Here is a 25564-nt window from a genome sequence, read left to right on the forward strand (position 1 = left end):
ACGACATTGCCAACCCAAGGCATCCGATCACTAAACCAAGACTGAGGAATCCAACCAGAAGTGCGCCGTGGTAAGTAGCGGGAATATCTTCTGGAGCATCAACATCTTCGATTCCTGGTTCAGGAAAATCCGGAACGACAGGAAGGTCTCTTTCGTCACCATGCCTTGTGCGACACCATTATCTTCAGCAACTACATTAGGATGTTTAGAGACCTCTCCCGAACGTTTGACGCATCGTTTGAGGAAAGGGTTATAGAAACCACGGGACACACAGCGGCAGATTCCAGTCGCTGTTGTTCTCCCTTCATTGACGAACTCGTTTCGGTTTAAAACGCATTGCATGGCGCCTATGCAGTCATCGTGGCTGCTGCATCTGTCGCCATATCTTCGGAGGGTAACGCAGATACCTGGAGGCGTGCAGCGGCAAGATGTCGGCTGACTGTTGCAGACCGGATACAGAACCGCGCAGTTGACGTCAGTCCAGCATAAACGGTCATGTTCTGTAATGTTTACTGCACTCATAACACTACTCCTCACAAAGACAAAATTGTTTGTATTTTCACTGACACTGCCACTGCTTGCTGTTGGCACCAGTGGGACCCCTGCTGTGATGGGGATGATCAGAAACATGAACTGAAACATGTTTCTCGCACCGCAGTGAGGGCTTGCGAACTGACGTCGCTTTGACAGACAAACGAATATTTTCACCAGGCCGAGAAAAATATGTTCAAATAAGCCTTCGCGTGTGTGTGTAGTGGCGATAGCTTGTATATCTTCTGCATCTTCGGCTCTTGAATAAGAAACATCTATAAAGGGAGCATATTTTTTGTGTACATAAATGTGGAGTCCGAGGCACTGCTCTAGGGAGGCGTTGTATTGGATATCGAGTTCATAGTTCACTTCATTGATTCCCAACCTGCAGATATCAGCGTTCCGGTGTCTACATTTCTTGGCAACCTCACATTAAGTGACGTTTGAACACATCTGGTTGTACGAGCATCTCGCTTTACGGTGTGACAAGACCAGAACAGAATAATACAGAATGTGTGATGGTTACACTTTAACACTTTCTCCTGTGACATGAAATCTCTTTGCAGCACTACCACTGATCTGAGTGTTCCATTGGTCAACACTTTCAACACCAGTGCACTTGTCTTCAGTTTATGACAAAACAAAAAACAAGCGAACAGTATTTTGTGTTCGACTGCTGAAGAATTGCACGTGTCTGTAAGAATTTTGAATGGCATTATGAACTGTACGGACATCTGGATGTAGCCGGCGATAGGGAGGTTAGTGTATGAGTTTGCTCAGACAGAAACCGAGGCCCCTCCCTCCCAACCCTTGTATTCTTCGAGGTCTAGCTTTGGAGGTTCTTGCGTCACACAGCGTGGATGCGGGAGGTGAGACGAGGTAGCCTGTCTACGTATCTACCTGCCTGCAGGTGGCCACACTGAAGGTTATTCATGAACCAACAGCACGCTATCCGATCTCCTGCATTCCCCATAGGACCTTAACATGTGCTTCCCAGGCACAGATGTGATTGTGGGAAGAGTCGAAGTTTGACGGGAAAGGATGCAGAGAAAACGCACGGATGAACCAGAATGAGCCAAGTGTCTGAACGGCAAACTGCTCATCATTTCATTTGTATCGAGAGTGAAAATAGTTTTAATGTGTATAAAAAACAATTACGACCTCTTATTACACTTTTCCTTCTTCTGACAGTCAAGATTCAGAATTCATTCTGTAACATTGAAACCGACTAAATTTCGTACAAATCGTTGGACAGAGGATATTTTTGCGCATTGCAAAACATCTACTTGCACCGGACTTGAAAGTAAAGGAAAAGGCTGCAGACAGAATTCGAAATCTTGTTTCCATTGCTTTTACAGCCAACTCAAAGCAGAAAAGCAGAACTGATGACAAAAGATGTACGATTTTTCGTAATGAACACTCGATTATGTACAAAGGAGAATAATGATCAAAGAAAAGAACATCATCTTGGCTAAATCCGCAACGAAATTCCAGCTATTTCTCACTGATACAAAGAAAGGGCCATGAAAGTTAGTGAATTATTTTAAATTATCGAAAGTACGTCCTTCAGTTCAAAAACAAGAAAATATACGTAACAGCTAAATTCGCGTCTTTGCGCATTATGCTGTTAGGATTTATTCCTGTTCCTTAAACAAAAATAAATAAATGAGTTTCAAAAAGATTGAGTTATGCGAATTCTGGTATTTCCTTTGTTAGCGAGATATAAACATTTACATAGATGTTTAACTACAAACCGATCCTGAATCTGTTTTCATGTAGATCTTCTGTAACGTACAGACGGACATGAACACACTGATAACCGAGGCGGTGTGTGCATATCTGTGATAAATGTAACAAAACTGAGGGAAGTATTCTAATATCCACTGTAATGAACACGTGTAGAATGCTCGAGAACAAGTCCGGATAAAAGTGAATATCCTTCCAATGGCCTTGAGCTTTGTTTGTGTGATCGATTTTGTGACGTCATGGTATTAATATTATAAATTTTCTGTGCAATCTGTTACTGCTTTTACAGTTTTAAGCTGTTTCGTATCTTGTTAAAGATTATATCACTAAAATCAGTATACATGTGGTTACCTCCCTCAGGCCCCGGAGTAAATTGCTCTTTTCAATTGTTGTGACAAATAAAATAAAATGCCGACGTTTCAGAGGTGTTAGCTACCTCTATCACCATCTTTTAACACAGTATTAGTTCTACTCCAACTTTAGTTTGTTTTAAAAACGTCAAACTTATCGTACTGCAGGCACCAGTAACTTTGATGAGTGACATCGAGATAACTGATATCGATGTGTAAGACAGCGACTGTGAAGTTAAGTCGACGAAAGGGCAGTTGGTTTTAAAATCGACTTTTGGTCCTTTCGACTATGAAGGAAGAGCTATGATTACTGCATCAGCACGCCTACGACATGTTTCTGTTGAACTATATTCCAAAACGACAATCTTTTCGGTAACGAAAAATTGTATTGTAATATGCAGAAAGAGAAATTATAGTCCTAATTACAATTTGCAGCTTGAAACAAGAGAAAATGTTTCTTGGTTCCTTGAATTTATACCAGGAATTAAAATTGCCGTTATTTTTACCCAGAAAATGAAAAGATATTTCATAGTTTTTATCACGGAACTTTGAGAATATTATGGCGCGTCCTCAGGTTCCAAATGGTGGAGAAGCCCTCCAGAATATTGAGAGTAGTTACAAATACGTTAAATAAGCACTAGCGGGCAGCTGACAAGGGGAGGTCTTCCAGCTTGGAGGTTGTGAGTGGACATCAGATGACAAACTCGGAAATTCAGGTATCTCTATAGATTTGGCTGTTTGGAATTTGCTTTAGAATATCGAATCAGGAATCCAAGACAACAAGGAAATATTGGGATTTAGCAAGATATTGAGGAGAATAATGGGCTCTAAAAGGAATGAAGCGACAGAAGGCTATAAGAGATTCCAAAGTGAGGAGCTTCTTAATCTGTATCTGCTCTTCAACAAATATGATTAGAATTATCAAATCAGGAAAGAATGAGGTGAGCGGGGCATGAAGCACGCATGGGGAGATGCAGAATTTTGGTTGGTTAACCTGAAAGAAAGAGACCACTCGAAGGACATCGGCTTAGATGAGAAAATGACATTAAAGTAGGTCTTTGGGAATTAAGAATGGGGGATGTGGATTGGATTTGGCTCTGTAGAGGGACCGGTGGCGGGCTCTTTTGGACACGGAAACAAACCTTCGAGTTCCATAAAAAGCGGGGGAACTTTTTGACAAGCTGGGCGAAATCTTTAGCTTCATAACGACTCTTCATCATGGAGTCAGTATGATAATAGTCGTGACGAATAAAACGAAAGGAAAGTTGATCTATCGTGGTCTATTGTAATATATCTTGTAATTTATTTGGGTAACGAGTAATTTATCTGCAAATTTCAGTCACAATATCGAGACATAAATCTATTGTGGTTTTGTATACATATTAGCAAGAGTGACGTTATATCTGGCGCACACAACAGTTTAATTACATGTTTTAACGTTATTTCTTTACTTTATCTCTAATTTTCGAAATGAATGAGTAAGAATCTTATTTCTAATCAAAATAGCCCATTCTCTAAATACTGGTTCTGATGATTTTATATATGAAGAAGCATTAACCTTTAAGACAAGTGACAAAATATTTCTACTGCTTTTAAAACTTTTTAGTCTCTGTTCCTGTAGACTGAAATGTTTAAACAGAGAACAGGTCAATGTGTCATCGGCTTTATATTACAAATTTAATTATTTTTAGGACGTCGTATTGTTATTCTATATCTTAAATGAAATCTGATTAATTTTTTCCAGTGGTTTAAGGCTTACCACATGCCCTGTCGATCTCATTCTTCATGACTTAATCACCCTGACAATATTAGGGGAGGAGTACAGATTTTTAAGCTCATCATTATGCAGTTTCCTCCATGTCCCATCGTCTTCTCTCCTAGGCCCAAATATCCTCCTCAAACACCTGCAATCTGTGTTCCTCCCTCTGAGTGAGAGACCATGTTTCGCACCCATACAAAACAAAAACAACAGGCAAGATTATTGTTTTGTATATTTTAATCCCCAAGTTCTTAGAAATTAGACGGGAAGACAAAATATTTTGAACTGAGAAGTAGCAAGCATTTCCAGAATTTAATCTCCTCCTAACTTCCTCATTAGTGTCATTTTGATTTGTTATTGTTGTTCCCAAATATTTGAACTTTGTCACACTTTTAAAGGATTTGTTAGCCACCCTGACACAACTCTGCCCGCCTGTCTTCTGATGACGAGATACTAACATGTACTTAGTTTTTTATGAATTTACTTTTACCTGTCTACTAGCCTCTTAAGACTTCTGTAATGGCTAGTTCAGCTTCATCTAAACTAGGTTCTGGCACTAACAGTTCAGCTGTATGTATTTTAATCTGTCTTACATCAGCAGTCCCGTGAACATTTAAGAGCTGGTTGAAGAAATGTTTCCACCTATTCTCAATTTTTATTGGATCTGCAAGCAAATTGCCTTTATCGTCCTTTACCAAATTGGTCTGGGGTTGGTATCCTTTCTTAAAGTTATTAATGCCTCTGTACAGGTCTCTGATATTTTTCTCCTTATTATTTGTCTCAAGTTCAGCAATTTTGCCCTTCAGATATTCCCTTTTCTTATTCCTAAATGTTCTAATAGCTTCACGTCTCACGTTACATAGATTATCCGCATTTGTTTTGTTTGGGTCCTGCAAACATTGAAATTTTGTTTGCTTCTTTCGATCTATTAATTTGGAACATTCTTCATCATTTGTGAAACGTTTTTGTCTTGTACGTCCTTAGATTGACCTTAGAAAACGCATTTCTGCTGTTTGAAATATGTTTATTTCTTTGCTTGTAATTTGCATTAAGGCAGGGAAGACTATAACGTAATAAAATCTTATCTGTCTATTTTGTCTCCACCCTTTAGTGTTCTTCGAAATGTGCCTCAAATGACCAGACATTTTTTAACCCTCTGAGTTATATCTTGATCCTTTTCATTTCACATCACAGCCAACGTATTTTAAATGCTGTATTCGTTCAGTCGGAATATCGTCTGTCATAGAATGAATTCTTCTCGGGCTACCAGCCGTGTAAGATGGTTTAATGGAGAAACTACCAGCGTTTTGAGAACCATCTTCATCCTCAGGGTACTGAAGTTGTAGGAGATCCCGTCCGTGAACTCCGTCCGGGTTTTATTATTATTTATTATTGACTGCAAATGGGTTTATACCCGGTGGCAGTGACCTACAATAAGATACAAAACAATGAGACACAACAGAACAATGAGATACATCAACACAATGAGACAGAACAAAAACAATAAAAAAACACAACAAGAAAAGAAAACTATAAGACACAACAAAACAATGAGATACATCACCACAATGAGACAGAACAAAACAATAAACAATAGGACACAACAAAAACAATAAGACACAACAAAACAACACATCCCACTCAAAATCAACCAACTCATAAATTACAAAACCATCCAACCTAAAGTACTTAACTTAAAAAAAAATTAATATCACCTAGACATAAGACAATAACTGTAATGTATTACAAACGTCATGAACTGATGCACTCACACAACAATACAATGAGACACAACAATACAACATACCACACTCAAAATAAAACATCTGACACACAATACAAAACACACATCCACTAATTAATCACAATACTTAGAGTACATGAAAATTTTATCCCAAAGAACTACAGCCCTTCATCACTTGGAGACTAAGACACTTCACTTCCCTTATCACCATTTATTCCCAACTTAATAACCCTTAGCTTGTAACTACTTTTCTGACCCTCTTTCTAAAGGTGCCTAATTTACAGGGGAAAGACTCTAACACGCCTGGAGGTAATTGGTTCCAGCTTCTTATGGTCCTATTTACAAAGGAATATTTGCCTACATCCGTTCTTTGTTTCCTAGTCCTAATTTTCCGAGTATGATCGTCCCTGCCCAGGTAACATGGCTTTAGTAATCTATCCTCTATCGTTTTCCAAGCCCGGCCCCCCGTGTATGCTTTGAAAAGGGCGCACATTCGGGCTATCAATCTACGCTGTGCCAATGTTTCCCAACCAGTTTCGTTCGTGAAATTTGCAAATTTAGCCACTCTCTTCTGCACCCGATTTAGGGCTCTTACCTGCCCTTCCCTGTAAGGGTCCCAACACACAGATCCATATTCAAGTATCGGTCTCACTAGCGACGTATAAGCTAAACGTTTCGTATTGTTATTTCCCTTTTTTAGCATACGAATTACGAAATGGAGAGCCTTCCATGCTTTAATTAGTGTATAATTTACATGATCTGCCCAGCTCAGATCGCCGCGTATAAGTTTTCCTAAGTGCTTAAAGTTATTTTCCTCTGGAATTAATTGATCCCCAAAAAAGTACCTCAGCCTATCCTTCACCCTAGCTCTATTGAAGCTGACTGCTTTACTTTTACCTGGATTTATCTTCATTTCATTTTCCCATAAGCTATTCAAATCTGTCTGTAACTTATCAATGTCACTACTGTCCATTATTTTCCTGTATATTATACAATCATCAGCGAAAAGCCGTATATTTGAATCAATGTTTTTCCAAATATCATTAACATAAGCTAGGAATAGCAAGGGACCTAATACGCTCCCTTGCGGCACTCCTGACGTTACCCTGACTTCATGAGATAGTTGCCCGTCCACTCTCACTCTTTCCGAACGTCCTAAGTGAAATTCCTTTACCCATACCACTACCCTCAAGTCCACACCGGTTGCAGCAATTTTTGTAATCAGCCTATCGTGTGGGACTAAATCGAATGCCTTTGAGAAATCTATTATAACCGCATCAGTCCTGATTCCCTCGTCCAATAAATCAGCAACATCTTGACAAACCGTGACTACTTGACTTTCGCATGAGTGCCCTGGTCTAAACCCATGTTGCCCCTCATATAACCACTCACTCCTTTCCCAGACTTGCCTTAGATACCCTGCTATAACGTGCTCCATTTGCTTGCAAACCACCGAGGTTAAACTGACCGGTCTATAGTTCCCAACTACCGATCGATCTCCCCCTTTATAAATAGGGACCACTATAGCCTTCTTCCAGTCCCCTGGGATAGAATTGTTGTTCATCGTTACCTCCAGCAGACGCGCAAGGTATGGAATCATTGCTTCCCCACCTAACTTTAAAATTTCCCCGGGGATGCCATCTGGTCCGACGGATTTATTTCTCCCGATTGCTGCTATCCGTTTCCTTATGATATTGATACCAATGGTAAACGTTTTATCTGAATCTGTTGATTGGATTAGCTGGTTATTTATCCGTTCGCAACTGAATACCGACGCATAATAAGCGTTTAGGGAGTTGGCCTTTTCTGTTTGATCTGTGATGAGGTTTCCTTTAACGCCCTTGATTGCAGGAATAGTTTCTCTATTACCCTTACGTCTTTTAACATATTTGTAAAACTCTGTCCAGCTTCTACCTTCGCTTTGCAAGACCAAAGTTAAGAATGTCTCCTGAGCCTTATTTTTTACTATCAGTAACTCCTTGGATAACCGTTTCAGCTCCGCTTGGTACTGCCCTCCAGATTTTCTCTTATTATACACCCTCCTCACCTTGGTATAGTATTCCGGATCCGGATTTTTACTCAGGATTTTTTGAGGAACAAAACGATCGATACCCTCGAAGACTATATCCTTATAACTTTCCCATATCTCTTCCACGCTACTACCATTTCCAGCCCATAATTTAAACTTTTCCCGAAGAAAGTTTTGTAATCCTAAAACATTTGTTTTATGGAACATGGGGACTAATCTTTCTACCTGCGGTTCACAGCTTTTTTCTTCCCATTCCACTTCTAATAATACCCCACTGTGGTCACTGATCCCCTGTACAATGCTGCAAGAGGTGAGCGAACTTTCAGGCCGGACCAGGTAAACATCCAGCAATGCATCCCCTCGGGTTGGCCTATCGACTACCTGCGACACCAATTAATAACCTCGTTCGAATTCATGCAATGGTCATTAAAAGGGTATCAGAAATAATTGCGTACTTTCGCTTAGTAAATGTCTATTTTTGAATTCTATCCTGCTTGAAGTAAATCGCCCGTGGTCATCTGAACCCGTACAAATGGATTCCCCATCCTCGCACTCTTTGAGCAAGAGACGTTGGATTCAATTTACGTAATTTACCGCGGGTACATTTCCCGTTTTGACCGGCTTTAACAAATTTATTGAAAGTTTTGTAAAAAGCAAAACGTCGATATTTATCATTCAATTCGTCTCCCACGCAATGTGACATTTTAGGTTCTAAGGTTTTTTCGTAATTTTTCCTCTGGACACGGCGATATTTTGCGAATACGACGCTCCGAATGACTTATGCACTTTTCACAAAATGCAGACCGCAATGTAAAACTTGCGTTGTTACTTATCATCTTCTCGTTACCTTGAACTTGAGGTCGCCGACAGGAAGTTTGGCCTACGGAATTCCAAGAAACGCCACTTAATATTTCTTGTTCCCGATAAATGCTAAAACATTTCCTTTCAGAAAACTTTGTTGCACTCTAAGTATTGGTTTTCTTGAGGTCTGCTCCTCCGACGCGAGGCTGCTACATATGCAGAGCATCTCCAGTACCAACGCGGAGATCCGTCGGCCCGCCATGTCTCCACGTCTGTGCGCTGGACTCCAGAGATCCAGATCCATTTTAAGTTACTGCATTATTTATCAGCAAAATAAAAAGTTACACTGCTCACAATTATTCAGTTTAATTTCAAAAATTTGAAACACTTTCTTGTATATTAAAAATGTGTGTCTTATGGAAATGTAAGTGAATCAAACAGGAACCTAACAAGTCAGAACGAAATCACGTGTTCAGTTGATGAGCGATATAAGTCTCCATTGTGACATGGATTATACCCAGAAAGAGATAACAATTATGATTTCCATCTCAGTCTCCTTGAATAGAGGGATCTGCCAACTTCACAGGCGATGACTGTGAAACATGGGTCCCGCAAAATGCGAGCGGCCCCCTGAAACATTTTCCCTGGCGCAGAGGTGACGGGGTCAACAGCCTCGGGCCCTTGAAAAATTATTTTTAAAATTAATCAAGTAAAATAAAACCAATTAAATTGCAATTCCTCCTTATGTACCTTCCCATTATTTTTAAATTTATTTCCTTCTGATAAGGAACACATTCAATATTAATTATTGACTCTTTAACTTTATGACTGAATGTAACCAAATTATAAGTTAGAGTGATTCTCTTTGTATTTTTTTCAACTGCCAACAATGTGTAGACATGGACCGACAATGGTCAGCCTTTACGTGAACTCCTGCGTGCATAACAATGCAAGAAAAATCATTGGAATTTCTAACCCACGCCTGCAACAATCTTGGCTGAGCATGCCGTAAGTCTCTTTTCTCGTTTAATATACATGCAGTATAATATCCCGAATGAACCGTATTGCACTCGTTTCCTTTACCTAAGAAACTAATTATTACGTCATCTGTTAACTCGGCATTTGTTGTGTTTCATTATTGCCGTCAACAATCCGCTCTCGTCATTGCTGAAAGAGCTTAGCTGTGAATCGCTTGTAGAAGAAGTTCGTCGTAGATTAGATAATTTTGTGGTGTTAAATCATTTTAGAATATCAGAAGTACTTTTCTTATAAAAGAATTATTGAGAAATCTGTGAAACCGCCCTCCACTTTCTCCATTATATTTTAGATTAGATCGATCATTGTCGGTGGACGTCGTGGTCTCGTACACTTGAACGAAGTTTGAGGTAAGGGATTCCTATTTATTATTATTGTTGTTCATCACATTTAATGTTTTCGTCTGCATTTGTGAACTCGTGTAAAAGAATTAGACTTGTCTTCTTTTTAACACAATTTCAAGTAACATTCGATTGACTTCTGTTTGTTCACGGCGTCATCGATAGTAAAATAATATTCCAGTAGGCAATTAACATTTTACAATTTTAAAGGAATAAAATGTGTTTCGTAGCTCAGAATCTTAATAAAAATATGTGGATCTTAAGAAGTGGGGTTTGTATTCTGAACAATAATTCTAAAACTTTACATCTCTTGATACATCGAAATTTTAAAGCGTTTTGGGGAACTGTGAAGAATTTTTATTTCGGATTTAGAAGAATAAATATCGACGAATCTCCATCTCATTATCTCCCTGCAACAGCAGATTAAATCCGGGGAATGTTTGCTATTATTCAGTGCAAAGAATTTATGGGTGCAAAACGTGGTCTGTCTCTTTGAGGGAGGAACATAGACTGAGGGTCTCTCAGAGCAGAGTGTTGAGGAAGATGTTTGGACCCAAAACGGCAGTGGGACAGATAATAGAGAAAAATGCTTGACGAGCTCCTCACCCGATGTTTTTAGGGTGAGTTGAGTGTTTACAAGGCCTGAAGGGAGGAGACCTCTGGGAATACCTCGGCGTCAGTGGGAGCATAACATTAAGATGGATCTTAGGAAGATGGGACTCGATGTAGCGAACTGACTCAGGATAGACCCTGGTGGCGGTCTTTCTGAACACGATGATGAACCTTCTGGTTCAGTAAAGGAGGTGGGCTATTCTTTGACGAGCCGAGCTCCAATCGTCTTTTCATAGAATATCCTGCACATTGCACATTTTAATATTATCCCAGCAACGTATAGGACTTTAAAGTGACATTTTCTTTTCAGGTCTTCCGATTAAAAAGTTGCACTTCTTGTCTCTGCCATGTGTTCTACATGCCCCGCCCATCTCATCACCCTTGATCTGACAGCCTACAATTTATTAATTAGTGAAGAGATCTATAAAGCTCCATGTTACGCAATTTTCGCCATTCCGTTGTCAGTAACTCTCTCGCGGAACCAGATATTCTTCTCAGTATCGTGTTCCCTCCCAGTCACTCTCAGTATGAAGAAAAATCTGTAACAGCCATGGACTGTCTTTTCAGGAGATGGAGTCAAACCAAAGTCGCAGTTGTTTTCAAGTCGGCGGCAGGTGCAAGTGCACCGAAACATTGGTCCCTCTGAACGAGCTGAGAGAGAGGAACCTCTTTTGTGACGCGGTGTTGAGGTCGGAGGACGGCGGCGTCTTTCCAGTCCACAGATTGATTCTGTCAATGCGCAGCGAATATTTCAGGTTTGTTTATTTACTGAAAATTAAAGTATGCAAAACAATAATTCTGCCTGTTGCTTTGTATGGGTTCGAAACATGGTCTCTCACTCAGAGGGAGGAACACAGATTGCAGGTGTTTGAGAATAGGGTGTTGAGGAGGATATTTGGGCCTAGGAGAGAAGACGATGAGGCGTGGAGAAAACTACGTAATGGCGATCTTGAAAAATCTGTACTCCTCCCCCAATATTGTCAGGGAAATTAAGTCGAGAAGAATGAGATTGGCGGGACATGTAGCGCGCAAGGATAAGACAAGAAGTGTGCACCGGTTATTGGTTGGGAAGCCTGAAGGGAAGAGACCGCTGGGGAGACCTATACTTAGATGGGAGGATAATCTCAGGCGGGATCTACGGGAGATAGGAGTTGAAGGAGACTGGATTTTGTTGGTCCAGGACAGGGTCTGGTGGAGGTCTTTGGTTAATTCGGTGATGAACCTCCGGGTTCTATAAGCCATTTAATTAGTTAGTAAGTTAGTTGTTTATTGACGTGGTTGATTAACACGTGATAATTTCTACGAGACAACATCCCAGAAGACGTACGTGGTTTTTGTACTAATTTTTAAGAGCTGTTGTACCAAGGTGACATTCAATCGATCTGGAGGGAGAAATATAATCAATCCCCTGCCAAAACGTCTTCCTTTTAATACCTAAAGACGACCGACAAAGTCCAGAAGAAAGTTGGTAATGCCCGGAACATTGAAAGCTGCTGTGTGTTGCTCTGTCTGAAATATAACAAAATGTAACAAGAACCTCGCGAGAAATGTTTCATTATTACGAGAGAATCGTTGGAGAATTTGTGCATACGTTAATTTGTTTGTGTTTCAAATAAAATCGCGGTGCGTTCTTGAAATGAGAAATGAATTTTAACCGTAAACCATTGCTTCCAACAGACGTGTCTCACGTCTTTTTGCGAGCTGTGCCTCTTTTTCAGTTTAAAGGCAATCAAATTTTTCTGTTTGTCTTGCATTGCAAAGCCCTTAAATTATAATGGGAAAATGTTTGCTGGTCGGTGATCACATCTTAAAGGCCGCGTAGAATCATCGGCTTTTCTTTTAAGTTGTTTACTGTCGGGAAAATGTTTTGAGAGAACAAATAGATTTCATATTTCGAACTAATCAATCAGTGGAATGTACAGCCCGCGATAAATGTTGAAATATTTGCGTTGGCTTTAAAATTTCTGTAGTAGTTGTTATGACCTGAGATTTCTCTTGAAGGAGTCAAGGGTACTTAAGAAACGAGGTGGCCATTCTATAATACAAATGTTCGCTGCTTGCTTTCCGATTTTTAAGTTAAATTTTGTTAAGCCTTCGCCCGCTCTTCACCCACTCCCAGTTAATCTGGTCCCATTTGTACTTATTCTGGGAGTCTTTTAAGTATTAAGGTAGCAAAATTTCATCCACCACATTGACAAAATGATACTTTTATTTGGCTAAGTGAGTCATAAAAACTTAGAGTTTATGCGCATGACTTGTAATTCTCTGCTCGCCGTTTCTCAAAATCGACGTTTCAGGACACTCTTCACGACAAAACTGCACACCAGTGAGGAGACAGATATTCTCCTCCGCGGAGTCAGCTCGGACATGATGACCCAGATACTGGATTATGTTTATTTTCGCGAGGTGGACATCCGCTCCGACAACGCGTTACGGCTGCTCGAGACGGCTGAGTACTTGTGTGTACCAGGAGCTACTGAACTCTGCTGCGACTTCCTCAAGGACGCAATGGACGTCGTCAACTGTATATTCATCCTGCAGTTCGCAAGGTAATTGATGTTCATTTGTCATTTGCTGTGACGCCAGCCTTCGTCGCTGGAGGGAATCAGCTTTACTCAAGAGAGCAGCCGGGTCGGAGATTAAAGCCTCTGACTGAGGAATGGGCAAATTAAAAAGCGTTGTAGGTCAGGTCTGTTTGGCGGGTTATTATTAACGTCCATGTAATTTAAATATTCTGAATTATGTTTTGATCGTCATTATGACCAGCAGATGACTAATTTCACCATGTAGAACATTAATCACGACCTATTGCAAGGTCATAATTAAATCTGTCTTCTTCTCGAATTAATTTCAATCATTCTTTCTTTCTCTGCGACATTCCTTGCTGATTACATAATTCTCCCAAATATCAAAATCAACATTCAGCCCGACATCTTTCTGTATCCACCAAAACCTCTGTTAACCGAGCCTCGATTACTCGATTCCCGCATTAAGCGACCGAATTTCAACCAGATCGTTTGAGATTGGATTCCACCGGCGAAAGTGTTTAAAGCGATGTCCACGCGGTACAGTTCATTGATCTAACCTCACCCCAGATTTTGCTGATTATTATGAACACTTCAAGACATTTAGAGAAATGGTTATTATTAAGGGCAAAGACAAATACCAACCCGCTGGTTCCCGTAGAAGATGAACCCTTACTCCTTCTTGTTGAGGACAACACAGCAAGCAAATCAACTGACATCGACAGAATCACATCAGAACCTCCAGTTCATGCGATGGACAGAATGACTGATAAGTTCATAATTTTAGTACAGGGACTTCCTCGAACAGCGCTCACGAGTGACAATCGCCGTCGGCTTGTGCGTGCGACACGCCCGCATGAACCGCAGTCGAGCAAAATCTGTATTGAGTCTCTACTTATTTGTTCAGTTCCATGACCACGTCCCCCTTTCCCACGGTCGTCCGACTTATCGGCTTATCCGACCCGTGGTTTCCCCCATTTAGTCCGGTTACACGAGGTTTCACTAAATTAAGATACACAGTTAACACAACGTCGTTTCCCCAAGGTTAATGCCAGAATTCAAAATTCTACACTCCTCATCTCACTGCCTTCTTCACTTGCGTACTCTTGTTTCAACCTATAACCTTATCGCGAGGACAAGCGGGCATTGCCTGGGACACTTCAGAGTCGAAAACTTTCTATTTTGCTCCGGTTAAACGAAGCATCCATCGTCGTAGCCTCTCCACGTGTCTGCTCTCAGTCTCGCTCATTTGGGCTTCAAACGGCTAAGGCAAAAACTGCAGGCGAAATACTGTGGTGTGGTAACACTTCAGAATTCAGTTGTTGCTGTAATATTTCAATGTGTCAGACTTAGGATCTGAGTCGGCTCTTACCTTCGCTGTCGTAGGTTACACTGCATCGCCGACCTCGAGACTCACGCTCGTCGCTTCGTTCTGCGCCACTTCGTGGAATTGTCTCAGCAGAGCGAAGAACTTTCGGAACTGCCTCCAGAGGAGCTGCAAGCGGTAATCGAGGCCGAGGAACTGAACGTGAAGGACGAGAGAGTTGTGTGGGAGTGCATTCTCCGGTGGATCAACCACGACCCGGACAACAGGAAAGGTCACATCGCGGGCCTTTTGAAGGGCGTCAGACTGGGACGACTTGACGCAAAGTTTTTCAATGAGACGGTCAGTATGCCCCTGTAATCGTGGATGTTGATTGGAAGTAAATCCCGCATTTTCAATTTCATATTCGCACGTGTTCTTAACTAATTAATGCAAATCGTGAGCCTTTTTCATCGTCACGTGTAAGGCCGTCTGTCTGTCTATCCGTCCGTCCACATTTCCAGCTCGAGAACGTCTGAACAGATGTTCGTTAGATTTAATACTGATGAGCTTTAACAGAATCTGTTGACACATTCCAATTCTGTTTAAAATCTTACAATAACAACTTGTAAAACCACACAATGATTTTAATGCCTCCTTCTGTGCAAAATTTCCTGCGTAAGAAATCCCCAGATTCCCTTAGTTTCCATGGTTACAGTAACTACTTATGGAATGCCGCTGGTAACACGCTCCCATACGCCTGTGTATGTGCAAAACAAATATTCGATTCGTCCTTTGATGCGGAAAAGTAGTTCGAGTTAATAATCGCCTTTTATTCATCGTTTGTAAGTTTTTAAAGTCCGTCTGTGCTACAAAATTTGTTTGCATTCTCAGCGTTCATTGAGATCCATTACGTGTTTCAGTTCAACTACAACATTCCGCCGTTAACTACATTCAATCGTCCACTCAGCTTGAATAGGAAAATCCCCCAACAGATAATCACGTCTTCTGGCTCAGCGTTCGACTTAACCAAAGATCCTACTGCCATAAGAAGCGTGTCTTAGCTGCTTAACAATTTCACGCATCTCCGACGATATGCATAGCCAACCAGAGATCACTTTAGCGCGATAAGCCTCAGCTGATTGACCACATAGGGACAACAGTTATCCTAAATGTTCAGCAAGATAGCCTCGTTCTACATCCAAGAGGAAAATACCCGAGGGGCTTCAAACTCATAGACAGCTTGAACATTCTAATATTTTAAACGTCATCTTACGAACCAACCTTACAACTTATGGTATTCTTTCTTCCATTTCATAACGAGCTTTAACCCCAGAGAAAAAACGTTTCTACTCTAGGTCAAATTCCCTGTGATTTCAGACACTCACCTCTCACGAATATTTGTGAAACAATCGCACGGATTCATGAAAATGTTATCTGCTTCAAATGTCTTTACAACTTATCATTCGTATCTACTAGTTTCGAATACTTAAAGAGAACCACCTGAAGATGTCCAATTAAGGTCGAAACATGCAATGCCTCTTAATAGACATCGAGCCCATAACCATACGCTGTTGTGTTGATGGGCCTTCCACCCAACCATCAACATGCAGAAGGTTGCCTCCCTTGACACTCGAAGCAACTAATTGTCATAATTTTCTTTCGATGTTACGTAATTTTGGCGACTAATTAAAGTTATCGAATCAAAAAGAATGTGCATCTCGCATGTGTGAATTTCTTGTCTCCTCTGCAATGGAACATGGAATCCCTTCCTAAAAGTTCATAAGGTCCACATTGAACTGTTCAACAGGTGTCAAAGCACCCGTACGTGTCGGAAAACGAGGCGTGCAGACCCGTGATCTCGGAGACGCTCAAATTCCTGAAAAGGTTGTCGAATTACGACATGGACCACGTGACACCAAGGATTGCTCGCCCGCGAATCCCACATGACATTCTGTTTTCTGTTGGCCGGTATCGCGACGGTAGGACGTCAGATGTGATCGAAGCCTACGACGTACGAGCAGATCGGTGGAGTGTGGTGAGTTGCACGCATTTCTACTCTTACCGCGCCTTGTTAAATGACGCCTCCGAGAAAAACTAACTTTTCGTTTGTTGCTTATTTCTACTAAGTAATTGTTTATTTAATCTTAATCACAAGGACCTCTTAGCCTTTGAAGTGTTACGTATGGAGCAGAGACTTGGACACTCAGAAAGAAAGAAGGAGAGTTTTGAAATGTGGTGTTGGAGAAGAATAGTTAAGATCAGGTGGACGGATCGAGTGACAACGAAGAAGTATTGAGGAGAGTCAACGCGCAAAGACACATTCTGCAGGCGATTACACGAAGGAAAGCTAACTGGCTGGGACATATTATGAGTGATATCATCGAAGGCCAGGTTGAAGGAAAGCGAGGACTGGGAAGAAGACGGATACAGCTAACCGACGACCTTAAACAAGGAAAGAAGATGACGTTCCAGGAATTAAAGCGAGAAGCCGAGAATAGGGACAACTGGAGAGCTCTTTTTGGGCAGAACAATGAACCTGTCGTTAGACAGAACACTGAATAATAATAACAATAATAAGAGGCCTACTTCAACTGTCATGGCAACCTGTCTGCTGATTTTAGACATCGTTAATCGTCAGTGGATTTCAACGTAATAAATGAAGCACTGATCAGTGTCGATGTCGGTCATCTGCGTGGTAACGCCTCGTGAATTAGAAGGCTTTGGGGTGGGGTGGGGGACGTACTGCCTCCATCTCTGCGTCGATAAAACCCAAAACACCAACATCTGTCTTTACTATCTTACGAACCTGAAATGTCAGCTGTTGATCAGAAATTAATTCTACGTTTGTCTGTCGAACTTGACGAGAGCTTCTCTTCGGGTCTTCCTGGATCCTCCGTCTCTCTTATAATTCCTCAATTGCTCCAAGGTAATTTCTCACGGTCTTTGTCGAGTGCCTCCCTCCACGGTGTAGCAATTTCGGTCCACTGTTGGGGGTTGCACCTCTGCTCCGGTGGTTTGTCGCTTCGACTCTAATGTAAGGACTTCACTTCAGTAGACCGAATGACCCAAAGAAACATAAAGCCATAACCTGTTCTTCCTGTGCAGGTGGAGGGGTTCGACTCGATCGGTCCTCGAAGGAACCATGGCACGGCAGTGGTCGGTTTCGACATTTACGTCATCGGTGGTTTCGAAGACATGGCATCCTTAAACACATGTATCTGCTTCAACGCTGCTACGAAGACATTCCGCGAAGTGGCGCCTATGTATGAACGCAGGTAAGATGCAGCTTTTTAACTAAGGGAATCCTTGGAGCAGAGTCTGTTTAAAAAGCTGATAGTCGCTGTCTTAGTCAAGATGTAAATCTGGGCAGGGGCTGTAAAATTGTACCACTCACATACAGGAGCATCGTGCAAAGTGTGAGTAGGTAGGAGGACTTCTGCGTCAATGTTGGTTTTAAGAATGCGATTTGCTTGTTAATTCATTTGAGTTAAGATTCAACAATGACGAACGAACAATTGCGTTCTGCGAGAGGAAATGCATCTCCATCAGCAGTAAATGAGCATAGCAGAGAGTATACTTTTTTTCGTTTCAGATTCAACTTAATGGTGGCAGTTCTGCGAGGTGCAGTGTACGCCATAGGCGGTGATACTTATAGCCAGTATTCCAGTACGGTGGAAAGATACGACTGCAAGACAAACCAGTGGTCGTGGATCGCTCCCATGAACACAGGGCGAAGCGATGCAAGTGCGGCTGTACTGAATGGTACGTAAATGCTGTGAAACAGAAACGTGTGACTTAGTGCAGAAGGCGAGGCGTCTGTCTGTCTGTCCGTGTGTGAGAACGCAAGGACGGTTGAAAGAATCGCGGGATTTGAGGTTCTCACGGCGGGGAGTATAAAGATGGCTGTCGTTTCGCTTCAGCCGACGTTTCGGACGAACTTTACGCCTTCATCATCAAGGCATTCCTCTTAAACTTGATCTTAGTTTCCCCCACTCCATTGCCCAATATTCTTCTATTATCTCTTTCTTTTATCCGTGCTACGGACTTCGTTATTTCACAGACTGCAACGGCTTGAAGTTCCGAGTGCGTGATGGTTTCTTCTGCTCTCGTAAGCTGTCCCTCGACATGGTCTTCTGCCTTTTTAGTGTAAACTAGGATTAAGTGTAAACAACCACCAAACTATCAAACTGGCTCTCAAATAATATAGATTTAATATGTTTTTGAGACAGTTAATAATCTCGTGTTAATAGCGCATAATATTATAAATGTAGAGCAAATTTTGGCAGCTCGTACCGTACATCTCCGGTACCAAATTTAATAAAATTCCTTTCACAGAAGATTTCCATTACGCATTAATGTAAGCACTTTATGCTGTTTATGTTAAATTTTATCAGTTAAACTCGTTTCCTTTGACACGCTGACTGTCTGCATTCGAAACAAAGAAACAGATGAACAGAGACGGCCGTGTCTGTGCAGTTTCTGTGACGTAGCGATTGTCCATGTCTGTGCTCTGCACGGAGCAGTTTTAACGCCTCTGCCTACACCAAATACGTGTACAGTTCGTGTCATATAGCTAATTTGTTTTTACAGACAAAATATACGTCGCTGGTGGATTTGATGCTGATACAGTCCTAAACTCGTTGGAAGTTTATGACCCGGACACCGACCAGTGGACGTTCGTTGCACCAATGCTTTCTGGACGTCGTTTTTTTTCTTGCGTCGCGTTCCACGGCTGTCTGTACGCCCTGGGTGAGAACTCTGGACATTTTTACAGAAATCGCTGTTGTGAAATGTTTTCCTGGTTTTCTTTGAGTGACTGAGATTTATCAACAGCATTTTTTTTCTGTCAATACAGAGTTAATTTGTCTGTGATTTCAACCCCGATTCGTGGTTTAGATTACATTCTCCACAAAGAACACTTAACTAACTAACTAACTAACTAACAAACAACGCATAATCTCTTGTGGTATCTCAACTAACGTAAGCCCCATTTTTTACACAGTCCCAATTTGAAAGGTAAATATTTTGTTGTTGTAGCAAGGAGATTTCAGTATGCCTTGATGTTATCCCCCAAAAAGCCGATGGTTTAAAGCAGCCCCTTCGCAGTCTTTGATATTCGTCACTTGTTTGTGTAACGCCGTTTTGAACAGTGCATCTTGTATTGTTGATATTTAAGGCTACTTTCGCACACACTTTCATGGTACACAAGTACACAATTAAATTCACCTAACCACTTTTAGTGCAGGCCCACAGCACTGATGTTGCCTAGTTGCTTAGTTGGGTAAGACGGACGGAGCCTGAAGCATTGAAGTTACGAGAAATACAAACATGTAGAAAGTTATAATTGGTAATGTTGAAGATAAGATACCACTTGTGATACATAGGCGTAAAAGGAAGGATAATATTAAAATGTTTTATGGACCTAGAGTATGTAGAAAGGGTTCAACTGCCGACTTTTGCAAATAAGGCCATGAATCTTGTGGTTCCATAAATTTTAGACATTTCAAGACCAGGTGATATAGTAATAAATATCAAGAAGGTCCCCGCTGAATGGGTTAAGATAAGTTTCGTTTGGCAGCTTTTTTATATTCTGTGACCTGTTACTGAATGTGTGTGTGCAGGAGGGCACAACAAGACATCAGACGAGCTGTGGACCGAAAAGTATGACCCTGCAGAAGACACGTGGACCGTGGTCCACGACATGAGCGTCTCCTTATATTTCTTCAAAGCAGAAGTGATCGACGACACGATCTTCGTCATCAATAGATCTTCTAAGATGAACTACTTCTTCCCCCACGTCGCATATTTCAATGTCAACGAAAGTCGATGGTTTGCTTCTTTGTTTGTTTGTTTCTTTGTTTCTTTGTTCAGGACTGAAAGAAAGATCACGTGGGAACTGTTCTGAAATATGGTGAGGGAATCGTATATCGAATTCCGATTGGGGGAATTTTTTTTAAGGTTGCCAGGAAACAAAATACAAGCAACGACATTTCGGTGGAAGCTGTGCCCTTAGCTTCAAGCAGTTTTCCATTCTACCCAAAGACAGAGCCAGTCCATCAGACATGGATATTTTTAGGCAAAACATTTTACGACTCCCAAAGATAATTCTTTTATGCTTATTCGACACCGAAATCTCTGATATTTTAGAACCCCAGAAATAAAAGTATATATACTTTTAAAAAATGAATAATTTCTTTACATAAATGCACTGACATTCAAGTTAGATTTCTATTAAGTTTATATGAAATGAATTATTTATGGTAGGAGAGGCATTCCTTCGTGAGTTACATCATCGCATGTAGAGCTACATATTTTCTGTAATTGTGTCAGTGAAATGTGATAAAAATTGTCTTGAGTGTAGATAATACTAATGGACGATGAAAGAGAATTTGTTTTCACTTTCAATATTTCAAATTGCAGGCAAAAGGCGGCAGACATGAATGTTCTTAGAGACGGGATTTCGACTTGTGTCGTCAGGAACCTACCGAATGCAAGAGATTACGCCTACAAACACAGTGACAAACTGATGGAGAAGCAATGCAGATAAAGGAGGAGAAACGTAAAAGAAGGAGAAGGAGAAACGCTAAAAGAGGGAGGCGAAACGTAAAAGAATGTTGGATTTAGAAAATCAATAGTTTGCAGTTGATTACAACCACGACGAACACGTAAATTTTAATTACTTTCCTTACGAAAATAATGTAGAAAACTAGGAATTGATGTAGGAGCTACATAAAGAAATATTGTTTGCAGCAAAGAAGGAAAAATTATTTCATATCGTTATTTTCTGCTCAAGAAGTCTTCTTAAAATTAGTTATTTTACAGGCGTTTAATTTTATTACTCCCCATTAACACAGAGCAGTTTCACCTTGCGTCTTGTATTACATAAATCCACTTGTGGCGACATGTTTCGAGTTACGAAACCGTCTTCACGGCATCAGGGGAAGATTAAATGTTCTTACTTCATGAGCATCGTTTAGAAAAACGTCATTACGAAGACAACACGCTGAGAATTTTGTATTGATTTCTGATCTGCGTGTGATATTTTAAAGAAATTGCAAAAGTACGTTTGGCTGAGTTGCCCAATTTACCGGGTAATTGTGCCATGTCTCTCGGGAAGTACCAACCTTTTCAAATGCCATGAAGGAACAGACGATGCTTGCAGTTAACAGATGTATCGTTCATTAAATAACGCCCCACATTTTTTTCTCAGAATATATTTATTCAAGATGGCTGAAATTTAGTGACAATATAAATCAATGTTTCCTTTACACATACTATTTTTCCACATAGTCCCCATCAACTTGTACGGTTTTACGCGAGCGTGGAACAAGTGCATGCATGCCTTGCCGGTACCAGCTCTTGTCCTGTGCACGTTGCCATGTCCTCACTGCTTGAATCACGCTCTCGTCATGTTCAAACCTTGTTCCGCGGACAGCATCTTTAAGTGGTCCAAAGAGATGGAAGTCGGAGGGTGTATGGGGCAGCACCGTCCAACCAAATTTGGAGATTTCTTCCTGGGTTCTCAGACTTGTGTGAGGGCGTGCATTGTCGTGCAGGAGCAAAATTTCTGCCGGATGCTTGTGAGGCCGAACTCGTCGGAAACGCTTCTCGAGAGTTTTCAGGCTCCTGATATACGCGTCGCACCTCTTGGTATCACATCCACAAGAATGACCCCATCACTGTCCCAAAAGACAGTCATCATGACTTTTCCGGCGGAGGGAGTTGTCTTGAATTTCTTCTTTCTCGGTGATTGAGGGTGATGCCACTCCATTGACTGCCATTTTGTCTCCTTCTCAAAGTGGTGTATCCAGGTTTCGTCACCTGTAATGATCCCTCAGCATCAAAACGCTCCAACAATTCAGAAGAAATCGTTTTCCTTTGAATCCTGTGGTCTGCTGTGAGACTTCGTGGAACCCATCTTGCGCACACCTTCGAATATGCGAGAGCCCTGATAATTGCAATCACACTTCCATTGCTGACTGAAAGCTGTTGGGCCAATTGTCGAGTTGTGATGCGCCGATCCTCACGAATAGTGGCATCCGCGCGGTTCAACATGTCTGGAGTGGTGGCTGTGGCAGGACGTCCAGAGCGCCGCAGATGACGGAGCTCGGTTTCTTCACTTCCTGAAGCTTTAACTCTCTTAGCCCAGCGACCAACGGTGCTCCTATCGACTGCACAGCTTCCATACACAGCACACAAACGTTTATGAATGTTCACCACCGTTTCTTTTTCAGCAACAAAGAATTCAATTACAGCTCGTTGCTTGTAACGAGAGTCGTTCACAGACGCCATTTTAACAATTCATTACACCTCCGCCATCGGTTGGAATCATTTGAAACTCCGTACACGAACGCGGGAAACATAAAATTTTAAGCATGTAAAAGTACACTTTCCTATCTTCATTATTGGCTGAGAAAAGAATGTGAGAAATTATTTAATGAGCGACCCTCGTGCATAGAGAACTGTATGGATCTGAGTGACATTGCACGCATCATTTAGAGGTCATGGATATGTCAAGGTCATGTATAGGTCACAATGTATACTCAAGGCCTAAATTGTGTTGGGATATATTACGTTAGGTTAGTTTGGTTTCGATTAGGTTTGGTTAGTTTGAGTTATTTTGGGGTTAGGTTAGGTTAGGATAAGTTGGTCTAGGTTAGGTTTGGTTTGGTTAGGTAGGGTTAAGTTACGTTATAATAGGGTGCTTTGAGTTAAGTTAGATTAATTTAGATTACTTTAGTTTATGTCAAGTCAGATCAGTATGTGTTGGATTAGGTTTGGTATTTTCGTGTGTAACGTCATGTCAAGTTCACGACAAGATCGACCCAATAGTTTGCCAGATACGGGTCTTGAAAATTCTCAAGGTCATATATTATAATGCTTGTATCTGCAAACGGTAAATAACTGGTTAACCATACTCATGTCAAAATGAAGACATATATTGGTCAAGGTCAAGATCGGCCTAATTGTTTGCAAGATGGCACAACGTGAGTCAAACTTGATTTGGTTTGCTACAAAATGACACCTCGACCGATTCTGTAAGCTTTCTGATTAAATTTCTATACACTTTCAAAGATGTAAAGTCCTTTTAAAATTACCCTGTATTAAAAATAAATTAAGGGTCTTAGTTTTGTGTACTTGTGGTAATACAGTTAAACCCCTCTATATTGGACACTTTTAATTGGAACCGGCGGACATCCTATAATTTTACATGTCCACAACACCCTATATCTTGGACACCCCTTTGTCCTGGAACTTGGTCACCCCTTTTGTTATAGGTTGGACAGGTGCATGCATGTACTTAGCTTCAATGCTTTTATGGGAAATGTTTACAGTTAGTATTTTGTTGTTTTGAATTTCTGACTGATGAATGCCTTCTACCTCAGGATTACCTTCTACTTGAGGGTGTGAGACTTCGAACCCATCATTGGAATCCAGTGAAAGTGTATAGTTATTCTTTCATTGAAACCTTCACTGGACTACAGTACGTATTGATGGTACAGTTTTAACTTTGTCAGTACAGTACAACCCCACTGTAACGCGGGTAGTGAGGGACAGGGGTAAACCCGCGTTATTACGGGAGTGCATCAGAAAAATCGGTACAAGTACTGGACGTACTGTACGGTATTGATAGACTATCGCCATTTAAGAATATACATACTTGTTTGACTATGCTACGATTGATTTTTACGGAAAAAGTAATAAATAATTAATTTGGCTTGCATTTTAATATAATTTTGAGTTCTGTGTGAGGATAATTGATGAACTTTTTTTCTTTTTTGCTGCACTATGGGGAACATGAGGTACCCGCGTTATATCTGGAACCGCGTTATAGAGGGGTTGTACTGTACTGTGCTTGCAACTGAGTTAAACAGTGTTAACAGAAACTACAGTGGTTAGATTATGTAAGTAAATAGATTGCATTGTCAGTAAACGTAAAAGTATCGGTGTCCTTCACTTTTAGCTTATCCATGAAAGGTTAATTTAGTGAAAATTTTTGTAAAAATTTAATATACCCTTTTGATTTTTCTTATCAATAATTTCCTTTTTGGGAAGGGCTCCATAATACTCTACAATTACCACATTGTCATTACACCACAATTTGAAATGATGATTTTCTCCTTTCCCTCTATCCTGGACACCTCCGTAAGTTGGACACATTATCGTGGAACCGCAAGTGTCCAAGTTAGAGAGGTTTTACTGTACTAGTAGATATTGTATTTCCATTTCATATTTTGATACCGGGCTTCGTTTCTCCGAAGATTCACCGCTGCTTACCAGTCCCTGAAATCACCGCACCTATCAGATCATAGCTAGTGCGTATTTACAATAGAGAATTACGAATATGTGCACCGAGTTTGAGTCGTGTGGTATTAAAGGGATGTGCACATCGCGTGCAACTATAGTTTAATGGGATTGCATTCATTATTTTTATAAGTACTGCAATGTGTAACCAAAATTGTAACTGGCTAGTGTTCAACTTTGCAGCTTAAAGCAATGCAATTTGCTGGTCCTGACGCAGATAAAACCCCTGTATGCTGACAGGTGTTACGGAATCAGAATAACAGATAGAAATGCTTACCGAATATTGTTTGGACGACTGGAAGGTAAGAAAACAGCTGGGAGACAGTGAACACACAATGGTTGCAAACTTGTGTGTGTCCTTCTGTATGCATATTCCATCTCCGAAACTAATGAATGAATTTTGATTAAATTTGGCATTGAAAGCCTGCATTATAGCGTTTGAGGCGTGCACTTGATTCAACGTTATAAAAAGTTTGCCTA

General features: G+C 40.9%; 1 protein-coding gene and 1 long non-coding RNA gene across 2 annotated transcripts; one reads left to right on the forward strand and one right to left on the reverse strand.

Annotated features, from left to right (window-relative positions):
* Positions 1 to 3908: 3908 nt before the first annotated feature.
* On the reverse strand, positions 3909 to 14920 carry LOC147872032 (uncharacterized). The gene is made up of 2 exons (XR_015538072.1): positions 14846 to 14920; positions 3909 to 5814 (listed from the first exon to the last, which is right to left on the reverse strand). It is a non-coding gene; the product is annotated as an uncharacterized LOC147872032 (long non-coding RNA).
* Positions 13246 to 23816, forward strand: LOC147872033 (kelch-like protein 10). Its single transcript, XM_087359518.1, has 8 exons — positions 13246 to 13497; positions 14860 to 15139; positions 16587 to 16814; positions 17885 to 18054; positions 18372 to 18541; positions 19370 to 19528; positions 20401 to 20608; positions 21200 to 23816. Exons 1-8 carry the CDS (start codon positions 13316 to 13318, stop codon positions 21324 to 21326), a joined length of 1524 nt encoding a protein of 507 aa, XP_087215644.1. The 5' UTR covers positions 13246 to 13315; the 3' UTR covers positions 21327 to 23816.
* Positions 23817 to 25564: the final 1748 nt, after the last annotated feature.

Source organism: Zootermopsis nevadensis, unplaced genomic scaffold (assembly GCF_977971745.1).
Source record: "Zootermopsis nevadensis isolate Lab colony 2312 unplaced genomic scaffold, Znev_1.0 Znev_ptg000031l, whole genome shotgun sequence".
Taxonomy (NCBI): Eukaryota; Metazoa; Arthropoda; class Insecta; order Blattodea; family Termopsidae; genus Zootermopsis; species Zootermopsis nevadensis.

Excerpts from the sequence above, each read along its gene's own strand:
- LOC147872033 (XM_087359518.1), top strand. The coding sequence starts at position 13,316 with ATGATGACCCAGATACTGGATTATGTTTATTTTCGCGAGGTGGACATC. Across the intron at positions 13,498-14,859 it reads TTCATCCTGCAGTTCGCAAG|GTTACACTGCATCGCCGACC; the intron begins GTAATTGATGTT and ends TCGCTGTCGTAG. Across the intron at positions 20,609-21,199 it reads AATGTCAACGAAAGTCGATG|GCAAAAGGCGGCAGACATGA; the intron begins GTTTGCTTCTTT and ends TTCAAATTGCAG.